At 40.5% G+C, this 15,976-nt stretch overlaps 1 protein-coding gene across 1 annotated transcript in view; it reads left to right on the forward strand.

Moving 5' to 3' along the window:
- Positions 1–6,288: 6,288 nt before the first annotated feature.
- Positions 6,289–15,976, forward strand: part of SUGCT (succinyl-CoA:glutarate-CoA transferase) — a 333,906-nt gene continuing 324,218 nt past the window's right edge. Inside the window, exons 1-4 of the mRNA XM_010581786.1 lie at positions 6,289–6,329; positions 6,422–6,495; positions 10,998–11,083; positions 11,861–11,911. Of these exons, the coding sequence (XP_010580088.1) occupies positions 6,447–6,495; positions 10,998–11,083; positions 11,861–11,911 (186 nt within the window). The 5' untranslated portion in view covers positions 6,289–6,329; positions 6,422–6,446. The remainder of the gene's footprint in view (positions 6,330–6,421; positions 6,496–10,997; positions 11,084–11,860; positions 11,912–15,976) is intronic.

The following is a 15,976-nucleotide window of genomic DNA, read 5'->3' on the forward strand; positions in this document are numbered from 1 at the left end:
GAAGCCACCCCTGTAACCCCCCACTACCAAAACCTTGCCACACAAACCCAATACAATCAGTTTGAACTGTCGGCAATTCTTCAGCAGAGTGGTAGCTCAGGCAATGAGACCTACGTATACAAACTCATGGGAAAATGGTCTTTTGGAGGAGAAGCTCATATTGTGTAACGTAAACTCAATTTAGCAATGTTATTTATTAGCATTCCTGCTCTGTTCTCAGCTATGTTAATGCAAATCCTCAACACCTCAGTAAAAAATAGTAAAGATTTTTTTTTTTTTAATTTTATTTCCACCGGTGCAACAAAGCTACTTGGTTTTGGGATATTGCAAAGTGAGAAAGTTAAAAAGGGCTTTCAGAACAGCAGTGAACAAAAGTTAGCCAATAAAATAAGCACTGTATTTCTATAGTTTGTATACCAGTCTTGCTTTTCGTTGGCTTTAAAGAGTTGTTTGTTTGGTTGTTTTTTTGTTGTTGGTTTGTTTGCTTTTTTTTTTTTTTTTTGCAATGGCGATAACCAACTTTATATTCTCAGTGAACTCAGCTCTCCACTCTGTTTTACAATCTCCCTGTGAAAACTGGGGCAATATCCTTGCAATTCTAAAATGGAGAGTAATCCTTTACTGTTTTATCTTCTCTAGAAGACCGATTTTCTGTCTATTATTATTATGCACACAAGGAATGCCATGTCTACACAAGACAGTTTATCAATGCAAGTATCAATTTGTCTGATCAGTCTTATTCCAGAAAAGGACAGCTTCATTTAATTTAAACCCTTTTCACACCAAACAAATTAGAAGTAGGTACTGTTACACACATGGTGAGTTATAGTGGGATAGTTTTGCTGATGAATTTCTTCTTGTTGATGAATGCTAATTGCTTCTAGGTTTTTAAGCATCCGTGTCATGCTTTTTATTACACATAGCATGTCCGCTCAACAAACCTGCCATGCAGAAGATTTTCTCTACGTTCCTCCTCACCATTCAGGCCGTCTGACGTGCAGTGCTTCTTAAGCCTGTGCTATTCGTAATGCTCATTTTCAAGCAGTCGGAAGTTTCAGCTATTCTTGAGATGCAGCTGTTGTCTTATCCTCACAGCCTATTTCTCACAAGGAAATAGTGAACCTCTGTGCAGGCTCTTTTATCCTATCACAGAGGAAGAAGACATCACGGTGTTCCTGTTACAAGCCTTCCACTCTGTCCTAACACAAACTAAAAATAGTCTGAAAGCACTTAGCTCAAGGAAGAATTGCTTAAAGGTCATTTCAAGCTGACCCTTCCATTGCTATATACACCTGAACATATAGCGCACAGTGTAAGCAAGCATTGCACCTTCAGTGAAGCCAAACTGAGATACAGGATCTGCCTCGTGCTAGCGAGAGGATTTAATGGCAACCGGTGCAACCGCCTACCTTGTCAGTGCGGGAAGCCGTTGTGGGGATGTGTTTTACTTTTATTCCATCTTGGCAACGTTTTATGTCGCAGTCCGTACACCGAACTGGCAGTACAAGTTTCTAGCTGTCAACCATTTGGTTTGTCCAGGAATTAGATGTCGCAGCGAAAAACCCCGAAGTCTATTTTGTACAGATAGCGAGGTTTCCATACAGGAACTGGAATTACTGCCGCAACACCTGCAGGACACCTCCCTGCTTACGAAGTCCAGCCGCCTGCGTCCTGCACGCTAAGAAAAACAGGCACCCTTTCAACGGGGACTACTTCCTAGGAGAAGTAGCCGCCGCGGAGGGAGGACCACGCCGACCGACGGCAGCCCCAGAGCTCGCGGCGGGAAAAACCGGGGACGGCGCCGGCGGGCAGGCCACGCCCCGCGCCTGCGCACCGCCCCAAGCCGGGAACAATTTGGCACTCTACCCGGGCGCGGGAGGAGGGAAGGGGCGGTGGGGAGCGGCGCCTGCGCGGTGTGGCGAAGCGCGCACCTTTTCGCGGCGCTCGGCGGGGCGCTCGGCGTTGCTTCGAGTCGCGGGCGGCGGCGCGCGGAGATGCTGCGCGCCGGGCTGGGAAGAAGGAGCCGCCTCTGTGGCGGCGGGCTGTGGAGGAGCCCTCGCCCCGCAGCTGCTAGCGGCAGCGCCTCGCCGCGCCGCCCCGGCGCCCTGAGCGGCGCCTCCGCCTCCCCTAGGAACGGCGGCGGGGCGCGGGGCGAAGGCGCTCCCCCGGCAGGTAGCCGCGCCGCGCCCCTCTCCTCCTCCTCAGCCTCCCCTTCCCTCCCTCGCCTCGTCGGGCCCCTCTGCCCGCGCAAGTCCCGCCGGGGCTCTGCGGCGGTGCCGCAGGCGCGCGAGCGGCCCGGGCACGGGTCGCAGCCGTTTCGCTGGGGTGGCGGGAGGGACGATGAAGACCTGAGGGAGGTCAGCTGCCGCCGCTGCCTCGCAGCGCCGCGGTCCGCCCCGTGGCCTGCTGTGAGGAGGAGGACGGGGCTGCAGCGTGCCGGTGGCCAGGTGCTGAGCTCGCTGCCGGCCCTGGCCCTGCCTTCCCCGGCACCGCGGGGCCTGTGGCGCCAGGGCGAGATCGAGGTCGTGGGGCGGCGAGCCGGGGTCGCCTCGCCGCCGCGCTTGGGGCAGACGCGGCCGCTTGCGTGGGCTCGGTCCGCTGCTCCGCTCCCTGCCGGGCTGCGGGGCTTTGCCGAGGGGAACTGCAGCTGGACTTTGCACGGCGGCCGCGCCGCGCTGCTGGCAGCCCCGCTTGGCGTGTGGCAGGGAGCGGGTTAGCTCTGCGGGCAGCTTCGGCTAATGGGGAGCGGGGGGAGGCTGAAGTGCCTGCTGTCCAGTTCTAGGGCTGATTTTTTCAAAGGTTACAAGACTCGTGACTTAATGCAGTTGTTTGTTTGTTTGTTTAACGAAGAAAAATAAAACCGAGCTGCAACGAAGTAATTTTCCTCTGGCTTTCAGATTTCTCACTTAAAAACATAGAAAAATATTACCAGTTGTGTTGATTGCGCTAGAATAGAAGGAAGTTTGGAGATCTGTTTCCCAAGACGAACATACCAAGTGCATCCCTGCTTGGAGTGTACCTATCGATAGTGAATTAATCCATGGTAGTGATGGATCTGATGGTAACTTGCTGCATGTATAAATTAAAAAAATATTGATTGTGCAATCAAAGTAGAGACAATAGACTTAAGGAGTGATGTCCTCCGGAACTGGATGTAATTGGAACAGAATCTATTTACTGTTAATTTGCATTGGTGCCAGAATATTAAATGTACTAATAAGCTCTCTTCTTAGTGCCCTCTTCTGTCACTTACAAGTGTGAAGGAAAGCTTTTTCGGGGGAATATGACATGCAAATTAATTTCTGTTCTATAGATGGATCTCTCTTTTGGTTGCTTACTCATATTGTTATGTTGTACCAACCTTGGGACAACCTTCTGAGCTTAACTAAAGAGTTTAAATCATATTGAGAGTCAGTTGATCTATTCTTCATCAAAGTTATTTATAAAAGATACATATGACTGTCTAATTTACAGTAAATTCAAGCATTGTGGGAATAAAGAGTTTAGAAATAGGATATAGTTAAAGCTGAGAGAGTGGATTTTTCTTTCAATCATCAAATTACTGGAATAATTAAAAGCAAAAATACAAGAGAAAAATGTAAGTTCACATTTTAGAGAATTTAGACTATTGAGCCAGAATTCCAACAAAAAACACTCTGTGGGAAAAGTTTAACTTTGGGTATGTGCCTGATAGGAGGCTAGTGAGGGGAAAAAACCAAACCACCACCACAACAGGAGACGCTTTGGTCAATACTGATCAACTCTGATCTCTTCTGTTTGTGGTGTGGTTTTGTTTCTTTTTGTTCCTGCAATAAGGGGTTGGTAGTGCTCTGGTACTCAGGATCAGTGTACCCAAACTGCTGTTTCTCTGATAGTCAGAAGGCTTTCTATTGTAATTGTTTCAGCAAATTAGCGTCTTGCTTGAATGCAAGTCTAGGTCCTATATATTTTCTTTTCTGAATATCTGGGCTCTTCTGGTTTGAAGAGGCTAACAGGTCTATTTTTTTTTCTCAGCTTTTCAAACACAAGGTTTTGATCTCTCCTTTTTCTCGTGTTTCTTCATCATTGTGGACATCAATGTTATTTACCAACTTTAAAAAAAAATTCACAATGGTCTGTTTGTCTCTGAAACAACAACTGTACTCCCCTGTTCTGTTCCAACTATAGAAGAGTCCCAGTCCCTGAATGGAGTCTTAGATGTTACCATAATGTGAGCGATATAATAATTAGTAAGGATTCATCAGTCTTAGTTATGCTTAAATGCATATTTACAGACTAATCTTAACACTTTATAGGCTTCTTTGAGAAATATCTTTATGGATTCCTGCAACTCAGCCCAGGCAGAGAACCTGTTGGCTCTGAAAACTTGCTGTTCTGGTAGTGTGTCTGTAAGAAATATAAGTAACACTAAATGCTGGCTCAGGAGGAGAATAAGTGAGCTATTGAGTGGGAGAGTGGAGCTTTAAAAGGTGTGGAAAGAATAGAGGAAGATGGACCCTTTTTGTTAACTAAAATGATATATTTTTTTTTTTTAGGGAGCTGTGCTCTTCAGTAAAGCTGTTGTTTACCTCTTTTCTGTAAATGCAGAGTAATGCCATCATGAAGCAAGTGGTGCACTCAGTTCCTTAACAGACAAGCATACGCTTAAGTGTTTGCTCAACTAGAGCCAACTTGATAAAATTGAGGTTACGCTGGAGGATCTGTGGTGTTTACGTGGCACAAGCACAAGTATTTTCTTGGAACTTTCACTGAGGTGCGCAGCATTGAAGAGAGGTGGCAGCCTGAGTTTTCCCAAAGGCTTTGAAGTGTGCGAAATAGATGGGCAGTCCTAGATGAGCTTGTTTTCAACATGCTGTTTGGTCTGCATATCATATTAAAAACCAAAACATGTTAAGATCATATCCCTCTGGAGTGATTGGTAATAATTGAGGAAAATGTTTTGAAGATGAAGAATGGGATGCAAGTGTTCTCACTGAGAGCAGTATGGTGAATGAAAACGTTTTAGCAGAAGTCTTGAATTCCTAATGCTGCTTCATATCTCTGTAGCTTTTTTATTATGTATATCTCTCTATATCCATCTCCTTCTTACCATATATACAGTAAGGTAGGAGGGAGAGTTACGGGGGTGACTGAAGGGTTGCTCAGGTCTGATGGAGGGAGTGTGGAGCAGGTGACACAGGCATTCAATGTTGCATTACTCAGGAGACACACCACACTGCCCTGCATGCTTTGAGGGACTGTGGTTCTTTTCTCCTTCGTGTTCTGTAAGGAGGTCTGTGCTTGAATTACTTGGTTTTTTTTGTAGTGTTTTTTCCCCATGTTTTACATCTTTATCTTACCTGGACAAACACCAAAAAGATATGCTTACCATGGGTTAGTATTGTGTAATCTTTGTGGTGTTATTGGCTAGGTGCTTTTTTTTTTTTTTTTGTGTGGTATGAGACCACTTTCCAAATAGTGATGAAATTACCATCCACATGGGGTTGTGAAGTGTTTGCATCCCCAGCCTGCAATTAAAGACACTGTGTTAGCAGAAGATAACCCAAGGTCACCAAAGAGAGAGTTGGTAAACCTGTGGTCTAGACTATGAGATTGCTTGCTCTGTCTGTGACGCTTACTGCCGCTGCTGTGGTTTCTTAGAGCTGTTCATGTTGGAAAGGGTGAGGGAAAGGAGGAAAGCATTGTGATTTCTTAGTATCTTGCATATGCGACTGCCATTGAAAGTTAAAGATAGAATGAGTATTTCCTCAGTTCATGTATTCTGTCTTCAGTTTTGTAACCTCTGTTTTGAAATGCAGATACTCTTTTTTTTTTTGTGTGTGTGTGTGTGATGCAAGTGCATAGGTCTACACAGATCAAAACACTTTGTGAGGATACTATGCTTCGCGTGGGTCTGCTACCCATTAGTTTTAGTTTGTGTCGTTCTGATGTTGCTTGCTATGCTTTTATTGGATCTTTCTTCAGATTAGTCTTTAAAAGCTATATGAGTGTTTATGGAAGGAACATACAAAAATATCTCTAAAAAGTAGCTTTATTGTAGAATTGCTAGGTGTTTAGAATAGGTTCTGCAATGCTAACCATAACATTTTCCAACTTTGAAAGGATTTACTAACTTAACATACTCCTGATAACCTACCTGTGCAGAAAGCTTTATTATCCTTTATTTGGGGAGGGTGATGGGAGAGTGTCATAAAAACAGTGTTTTAGGCTACCAATGAGAAACATCTTACAAAAAAAATAATTCAGGAGTAAGTAACTGTTTTCTCTTTCTTGTCAGGTGCTAGTAATGTAAAGCCATTGGATGCTGTGAAAATTCTTGATTTAACAAGGTTTGTGTTTTGTCTGTAATTTGGAACAGTCTGTCTAGATGCAAATATTCTGATAGGAAAAACTAAGAAAACAATCTTTTTTAATGTTACAGGGTGCTTGCAGGGCCCTTTGCCACGATGATTTTAGGAGATCTAGGGGCTGAAGTTATCAAAGTGGAAAGACCAGGTAAGATTTTTGTTTATCTATTTTAGATATAAGAATGTGGGGTAGTTTAACAAATAGTTTTTTATGTAATTTAATATGACTGAGAATGCAAGATTGAAAACTTCTGAAAATATTTAGAAAGACAATACTACCTTTATTTGGTAATGGTATGTTTTTGGTGAGAGTGTGCGTATGGTATTATGCTAAGAAATAATTATGTAGGTATTTGTATATTTTTTTTGAGCCAGCAGTTTTCGAGTTTTGAGAATATTTTACATCCTAGTACTATTTCTGGCATGGTAGAGAGCTAGGTATTAGTAGGTTTGCTTATACACGTATGATCTGTTTGCTTAAAGCTTAACACTGTGCTCCACATATGTGTGTTTTGATCAGAAGTAGTCTGTGTCTATATTTAGAAAAGAGTGTGAGAAAGCTGAAGTTGTAAGGTCAGGCAACTTCTTCAGATATTAATGTACAAACCGGTTCTGAGTCACCCCTTACAAAAGTGCCTTATTCCATCACTCAATACTAAATTGATTTTGTTTGAATTGTTTGGACTTTGCTTAGATTTTAAATTGGGCTTGTGAATGCTTAGGTGTATGGTGTTTCTTTGTAACGTGGTGAGAGGGTTAAAACAGGGTTTTAGGTGTAGTGTTTGACGTGTAAAATTTGACAAACATACAAATCCTTCCAACAATTAGTTACAGAAGATTTATGGAAAACACGTTTTTCCCATTTGGGAATTCAGAATCTTCAGCTCACTTCCCTTTGAGCCAACATGTCTTAAATAATTTTAAATGGGAATACATTTTACTACTCAGGATTAGAATACTGATAAAATGACAGGCACTTTAATTTTTGAAACAGAAACTCCACCTTCTATTTTCATCCTTACTATTACAAGGAAGAAAGGTAATATGAGTATTTAAAATATATATGTGTTTTGTTAGCACTGCTTTTGTGTAATACTATACAGATCTAGTGGGGTTGGCAAGCATTTTGACTGGTTGTCCTGGTTTCAGCTGGGATAGAGTTAATTTTCTTCCTAGTAGCTGGTATAGTGTTGTGGTTTTGGATTTAGTACAAGAAGAATGTTGATAACTCACTGATGTCTTCAGTTGTTGCCAAGTAGTGTTTAGACTAAGTCAAGGATTTTTCAGCTTCTCATGCCCAGCCAGCAAGAAGGCTGGAGGGGCACAAGGAGTTGGGAGGGGACACAGCCAGGGCAGCTGACCCAAACTGGCCAAAGGGGTATTCCATACCATGTGATGTCATGCCCAGTATATCAGCTGGGGGGAGTTGGCTGGGGTGGGGAGTGGGGGTGGATTGCTGCTCAGGAACTAACTGGACATCAGTCGGCAAGTGGTGAGCAATTGCATTGTGCATCACTTGTCTGTCTTGGTTTATATTTCACTCTTCTAATCTTCCTTTTCATTATTATTATTATTATTATATTATTGTCCTGGTTTCAGCTGGGATAGAGTTAACTGTCTTCCTAGTAGCTGGTACAGTGCTATGTTTTGAGTTCAGTATGTGAAGAATGTTGATAACACTGATGTTTGCAGTTGTTGCTCAGTAGTGTTTAGACTATAGTCAAGGATTTTTCAGCTTCTCATGCCCAGCCAGGGCACAAGAAGTTGGCATAGGACACAACCAGGGCACCTGACCGAAACTGGCCAACGGTGTATTCCATACCATGGGACGTCCCATCTAGTTTAGGAACTGGGGGGAGTGGGGGCGGGGAATTGCGGCTCGGGGAGTGGCTGGGTGTCTGTCAGTGGGTGGTGGGCAATTGCACTGCGCATGATTTATACATTGCAATGCTTGTATTACTACTCTTGTCATTTTATTAGTGTTATCATTATTAGTTTCTTCTTTTCTGTTCTATTAAACCGTTCTTATCCCAACCCATGAGTTTTACTTCTTTTCCTGATTTTCTCCCCCATCCCACTGGATGGGGGGGGAGTGAGTGAGCGGCTGCGTGGTGCTTATTTGCTGGCTGGGGTTAAACCACGACAATTTTTTTTTTATTATTTTTATTTCAATTATTAAACTGTTCTTATCTCAACCCATGAGTTTCACTTGTTTTTGATTTTCTCCCCCATCCCACTGGGTGGGGGAGGAGTGAGTGAGTGGCTGTGTGGTGCTTTGCTGCCGGCTGGGGGTAAACCATGACACTGGTAGAGTAGTTTTAATATTCCAGTACAATTGCAGCTTGTTAATTAAAAATTAGCTTGTCAGAGAAATCTTTCTTTGGAATTGTGCAAAGTGATAAAAGTTATTTTCTGCATGAGGTAGTTGTATCTTTAAAGTCTGGGATCTGATATCCCTGTGTAGGTGGAGATGGGAGTTCATTGGAAAAGGGAGATTTCTGAATTTGCATGCAAATCTTCATACTAGTGCTGAAAGTGTCTGAGGTTAACAATCTTCAAGTGTGTGTTTTCAGATGCAGAAACTTGTGTAGCTCCTTCTGAGTCTGATTGGACTCTGGGTCATTAGCTTTATAAATAGTACTTACTTTATTTTTGTGTACTTTAGCATAACACAATTTTTTTTTTTTCCACTCAGCACATGTACTTCTTATTCAGGGTTGTTGAGGATTGGGTAATGGTAAAAAAAATGCTTCATTCTTATGGAATAGCTACACTTGTTAGTTCGTGAGACCATACAAGAAGAATAACAAATTGCATGGCATTCAGTTCTTTTTAAGAAATATTCCCTGCATTTGGCTTTCAGTTTTATGCATCATTATGCATTTGAGGCATGTAATTATGCCATAGCAGCTGCACGTTATGTCAGGTATTTTTTTTCCTTCTTTAATTTCCATATTTTAAGTTTCTCTCATTTGGTATTATTAGTTTTGAAAAGAGCTGGTGAAGGTACACTTACACACTTGAAATACTAAAACATATTACATTCCATATATTTTTATTTTAAATAGGAAATATTGAATGTTTGAACATTTAACAAAACATTGAATATCTAACAAAAGTTTTGTCACATCAACCTATGGGTCATCCTTAATCACTCACCATTGTTTCAAACATTAAATTTCAAACATTTTCACTTTTGTGACAATCAATTACTGCATCAATTTTGTACTATCAGATGAGACTGACAGCGGTATTATTCCAAGTATTTAGGTAGTAGGAATGGAGCAGTGTCAGTGGTTAAGTATGAAGTAATGGTTTTGGAGATTTGCATTCCAGCTCTGAGTTTTGTTTTGTGAAGAAGGGCAGCCTGAGAATTCTGAGTTTCAAACATTTTAGAATGTGAGTGATTGGCTCTTTACGTGAGAGGATGTCTACTTTCACAGGAGTATTAATCCATAAAGGATAGTAGCCACACTAGCATCCTACATGGAAAGTATTACAGAAGTGTGTTGTTTTGAATGGCTTGAACTGGTAACATACAGAAGGGAGTATTTTTTTTTCCCCAAGCTTCCTGCTTGAACCAAAATTGTTCTTTGAGACACTAAACAGGACAAATGTTGATGAATAATTTATATGTTTGTATAACTTCTGCCACAGTTGATCTTAAATGACTGTAGACTTTGTATTACCATAGTATAATTATGACAGTGGCTATATTGTGTAAGACCAAAGGTCCTTCAGCTTGTTTCTGTACCTATGCTAGTATCAAAGAGTCTTCTGTGTTGCCTCGCTACAGAAAGTTTTCACTTGTGAAGTTAGCAAGTAGATAAAAGTCTAGATATTGAAATAAATCTAGGAATGTGCATGCTTGCTAGCACTTGGGATCATGATTATATCTGAATTTAAATTTAGCTTTAATTCTAATTAAAATAGATTGCCAGTCTTTGTGACCTTTAAGAAAGGTTTAAACTTGGAAATTAAGCATAAATGATACAGTGACATCAGTGTCTGCAGCAGCTGTAATGCCATCTTGCCTTTCTGTAAGGCAGCAGCATATCTGGAAGGGCTGGAGGTGGGGGATTGTACCAGCTATAGCAAGTGCTTCTTTTTGTTGGTGTTCTGCAGCATGCAGCTTAAGAAGTTATTGCTGATCAGTGGTATCTTGATGTTGGGTTCAGAGCGTTTCAGGAATAGTTTGTTAACCATGTGCCCTCTGTGACTTGATGCAGGACAAGAGCTTCTACTAAATTCTTCCGGATGGCCTAAAAGAATGGCATTGTAGTTCTGCTTTAAGTTAAAAACAAACACTGTGCCCCGCCCCCCCAAACCAAAAGGAAAACAAAAAAACAACCCACAAACAAAAACAACCAAAAAACCCACAAATACATTGGTGGTGTGTGGCTCTATTAGTATTTTGAAGCCTAAAAGTAATCCTGGCACTAGCAAACGCTATGTTCACTTTGCTTAATCACATTCACTTTTAGGTGGTTTTTTTGAAATAAATATCCTAAAATATACATATTAAACTAATTTTTGTTGTGCCTGCTAGATGAAGCTTAGGTGGTTTAAATATGATGTGGGAGGAAAACTTTTTATTTGTTGGCAGTATAATATTGGGCAGCTATGAAAATGTGATGGTATTTCTTTCAGGAGCTGGTGATGATACAAGAGCCTGGGGCCCACCTTTTGCTGGAACAGAAAGTGTTTATTTTCTCAGTGTCAATAGAAATAAAAAGGTAAATGGAGTGTGGTATTGAACATTAGCCTAAGTTTTCTATAATTACAACTGAAGACATAACACTTTGATTCTTAATGTATGTAACTGAGCAATAGTTAAATTGGCCTTAAGTTATGAATAAATTTCAGGAGAAGAACAAAGAGTTCTTTTGAACAAAGAAGGCTGCAAACTTCTGGTGTGGTGCTGTGGTCAGCTGAGGCAAATTCAAAAAGCAAGAGTGGCCCTGCCAGTCCTCAGTTGCTGGTACAAATTGACTGAAAATTAACCCTGTTGAAATTAAGGGTTATTTTATTTGAAGGATCAGGTTTTTCAGGTGCATCAACTCACCTGATCTGCATCAGCTGGAGCTGGAGGAGAGCAGGCATCGTACCACAGTTAGGTTGGCTAAAGCTTGTGAAACTTCAGGATTAAGATGGTTTCGTGACATGTCTGAGCTGTTTAATGGCTTGTTGTTATTCAAACAAATGATTGTGGTGTCCCCACATGTACTTGCAGTAGTAGGTGCTGTGCAAACATACAGTGAACAGACTGCAGTGCAGCTCCCAGCTGCACATTTGTCAGGCTTGTTTTGGTGCTTCTCTGATCCATTGGTGAGACAGTTCACTTTGTTTTACCAGCAGAATTTTTTTTGCAGGGGGAGGTGGGGTCTGTGTTAAAATTTACTTAATTGATTTAGCTGTGGTGTGAAACTTGACTGTTGGTTATCTCTAGAAGAGGCTGACAATCACCAGAAGGGCTTTTACATAAATTACTGTTGTTTTTTTTTAATCCCCAGAGTATAGCTATCAACATGAAGGATTCAAAAGGAGCAAAGCTAATCAGAGAGGTATGTTTTGATAGCATGCAAACTGTGCCTGTTTTGTATTGTTTTGATCCTAAGTAATAAAGAATAAACTCTGCATTTCAAGTATTTATTTGATATCCGATAATTAAAAATGTGTGCAGTAAATTTGTTAAATTACAGTATATAGCCTCTGTACTCTGATTTTTGGACTGAATGTTCAGTGTAATTTCTAATGATTATAGATATAAAATCTACATGAAAATGTCATCAGAAGCTTCAAATGAAATATTGTGAGGAAAAGGTCATAACAGACTAGTGCTTTCCTTTTACTGTTGCTGTATTTGATCTTGCTGTAGTACTTCATTAGAAAGAGTCAAGCTGGACTGATCTAATGAAGTCAGTGAGCAGCTTACAAAGAGGAGATAGTGGGCTCCAGTATTTGCAGGTTTTTGAATGTTATTGTGTATTCATGACTTCAGTTGCTCTGCATATTTCTGAGAAATACTGTCCTGTAGGTCAAACTTAATATTTGTTTTCTTGTTCAGAATGTAAGAGTCTTTTAAGGGTGATCCATTTTTCCATTGAAAAATTAATAAAAACATCCCATTCCACATTCTGTGAAACTTGTGCTTTGTCATCCCTTTTTATTTATTGAGAAATGTAAGACCTGCTACTTGCTAGTGCTCTGTTTTTAACTCTGCAGTACTAACGCATTTAAGAGGGTGAGCTGGCTTCTGTTAGTTTGTTTCAATATCAGTTCCTATCACTTTTTCACAGTGAGGCTGTATGTGTCCTGCAATAAGTGGAATTTATCTGGTAGTATTTTTTGTTGGGAATATTGCATGAAATGGAAATAGATAAAGTTGTCTGATACTTTTGACCTTTTTTCTTCCCTGTCAGCTTTATATGGAAATCTTTGCAGTTTATAAGCCAAGGATTCTGCAGTACCTTTTCTCTTTGCAGAACAGAACCATTTATTGTTGATTTGTTATGAACCTGTATGTTTGTCTTCTAAAGGTTTTGGAAACAGACACTGTCATTTGGAATAGTTTTGCATGGTATAATACAGATGTGTTTCTGGATAAACTAGTGATATTCTAAATAAGGGCTATAAAAAAATGTTCCTCTTGCGTAAGAAGGCTAGCTTGTTATTTGATCTTTAAAAATGGTGAAAGAAAAACTGTTTTATGCAAAATGTCCACTGATTCCGCATGTGTGGGCTGGACTTGTTTGAAGAGTTAAAGGCAGCTGGGCCTATGAGTCAGGGTGAGCTGGATAAAAGATGGCTTCAGCATAAGCTTCTTATGTGATTGCCACTATTTGTGGCTAGGAAGTTCCCCTTGTCTCATCTTGACATATGTACAGGAAGATTACTGCTTGATTCTGGTTTTAAATCTATAACTTTCTGCCTGCAATATGGAGAACCTTTTTATGGTCTGTGGAGTTGAATGGCTGGTGACTTAAGAATTTGCAATATAACCTTTGTGCTTGAGGCTCAGGTGCCTGGTTGAGTTCAAATCCCACATAATTTTTAAATCAAAGCAGCAACTTTCTTCTCCCTCATTTGTCATGCAAGACATGAGCAGCATCCTCCCTGCCAGCTCAGTGCTGGGCTTCCCACCCTTTTATTACTGGTAAGATCTCTTGTATCACTGTAATGTAGAGCAGCCATGATGCTGAAGATAGGATAGCTGGCAGTAAGAGTACTTAGAGATACAAACAAACGCTTCCTGCCAGCAGCAATATTAATTTTTCCCTTAGCTTGATGTCACTGAAATAGTCAAGCATGTATGAGAGTTAGTTCCTAAGATGTGACATTATGGAATTTCCAGTGAGAGAACTAACTCTAAGTATTTACCATGCTAGCTGTGGCAATGAGGAGATCTCCTGTGACAAAGTTGTTTCTTACAGTTTCTATCCTTTATATTAAAGTTGCTTTCATAACCACTACAGCTTTCTGTTCCTTAAATCAAGGGCATGCCCATCTGTGATATAGCAACATTGTGGACCGAAGTGATGAGGCATTATTGAAATGTGACTCTACTTGTGGAGTTGTTCATTGTTCTGCTTGATTTAGAGTGATAGTTTTTGGAAGTATTTGGTGCAGAGGTCTTGACATTCCCTTATTGCATCTCAAATGGAACCAGAATATAACTTCTTCTGTTTGGCGTTTTATCAAAAGGAATATGTAAAGGGAAGTTATCTATAACAGACTTTTGTCTTCACTTGTCTCCTGGTAACATCAGGACAGGTGTGTATAGAATTGAGTGTTACTCAGCAATTTATTTGTTACTATGAAAAGTAGCGTTCGTGTCTGTAAAGTAATTGATGGCAAGAAGAAATTCAAGTTTGTGACACTAGTTACTCATACATAAATAAGAATTGTCTCCTGAGCCTAAGCCCTACAAAGAAAAGTAATAAGGTTATAATTTTTTTATTAAGAAAGGTAACATGGTTAGAATAAATTTTGTTTCTCCCTCTCGTAAATTCCATATAGGTAGAAGAGGGCAAATCTCAGAATCTAGAATCATATTAAAAACAAGGGAGTAGAGAGTCTTTAGGTATATGACAAAAGCACAGGCTTGATAATTCAGTCAGTAGTATCAAGTGAGCTGAAGAAATCTGTTAATCAAGAGTCCCGGCTGGTTTTCTTCCTTTGGCACAGCACTACAAAATACTTGTCCAAGGGTCTGCTCTTTCATAATTACATGATTACATGATTCCCACAACATTTTTCTTTGGTCTTTTTTATGTTTCTTTATTCTGTGTCACTTGTAGCCCTGTCTTCCTTACTAATGCTTTTGGCTTACTGTTAACTGCCTTCCAAATATTTGTATGTCTTCCTGAATGAAAATTATTTTTTTTCTCTTCAGTGATGGTATGCGCACCAGTCCCATGCTCTGACATCCTTTTGTTGTAATATGGCTCAATATCTCTTTAGAGCATTATTCAGCAGTTATTGTCAGAAGCTCATTTTAAGAACCTTGAGGATGCCTGTGTCTGGAGTATTTAGCCTTAACTAATTAACTTTTCTCTTTATTCATGAAGAACTTGGGAGAATTCAGTTTGCTGGGAGCTGATGGCACTCCTTCTTCCCTTCTATTACCTTTAGCTGATAGGTCAGCATGTCTCGTGTGCCTTCTCACTTGATAAAGCAAACTATTCACACACACACACAAATATGTGTGTGTATGCACATTCTCCTCTGTGTGGAGCTTTTGTAAAAAACAAACCCCCCACCCCCACCCCCCCCCCAAACCCCAAACAAAACTGCCAAAAGGTATGAATAGTTTGCTTTATAAAGTTAGTAGCATCATTATTTGTTACTCAATTTAATGACTACTTTGGCATGCATGATGCCTTTTTTCTTTCCTGAGGCATAGACATTGAGCATATCAGTGTCCTATCTGGAATACATAGTATTCCAACTCAGGTTTGCGTTGTATTGCTCTGTTAGTAGAGGTTAAAATACAGGTGATATGTTCAGAGGACTTCTAGGACATGAAGTGTGAAATTTCATTTGACAGTGGACTTAAAATCCCATTGAGACTGAAAATCCCTTTGAGTTTTAATAACATACAGTTTGTTTGGATCAGAGTCTGAATTCAGTTCCTCACAGTGGCAGAACCCTGGGTACCTATGCTTGGTTCAGTGAGCATCAAAAAAAGTACTATACAGGGTGCTGCCTTTACACATTAAAGACTATTTGCAAGTGTCATGAAAACTTCAGTGGCAGAGCTGACAGCACTTGTAAGATGTCTTAGAAATTCATGTCCATTTCTGAGAATATATACATAGCTAAACTGGGCCCAAGTCATTGTATCCCCACTTAGCACTGCTGCTGTCCCATGTATGTTGCCAAGTCCAGGGTTATGGTGATTTTTATGTTACAGTACTGTATGTCATGCTTTATTCCTCAGTGGCTTCTAGGAGATGATATTTCTTCAGTATGAGATGGACAACAACTCTTAAACCATTTTAGCCCATACAATCACTGTAAATTGAATAGATTATAAAATACCAGTGAAAGCAATACACAAATTGTAACTGATTTTGTCTCTTGAATGAATTAAGCTAAGGCTGTAGTATTATTAGTTTGAAGAGTAT

Source organism: Haliaeetus leucocephalus, unplaced genomic scaffold, assembly GCF_000737465.1.
Source record: "Haliaeetus leucocephalus isolate CR32 unplaced genomic scaffold, Haliaeetus_leucocephalus-4.0 Scaffold808, whole genome shotgun sequence".
Lineage (NCBI taxonomy): Eukaryota > Metazoa > Chordata > Aves > Accipitriformes > Accipitridae > Haliaeetus > Haliaeetus leucocephalus.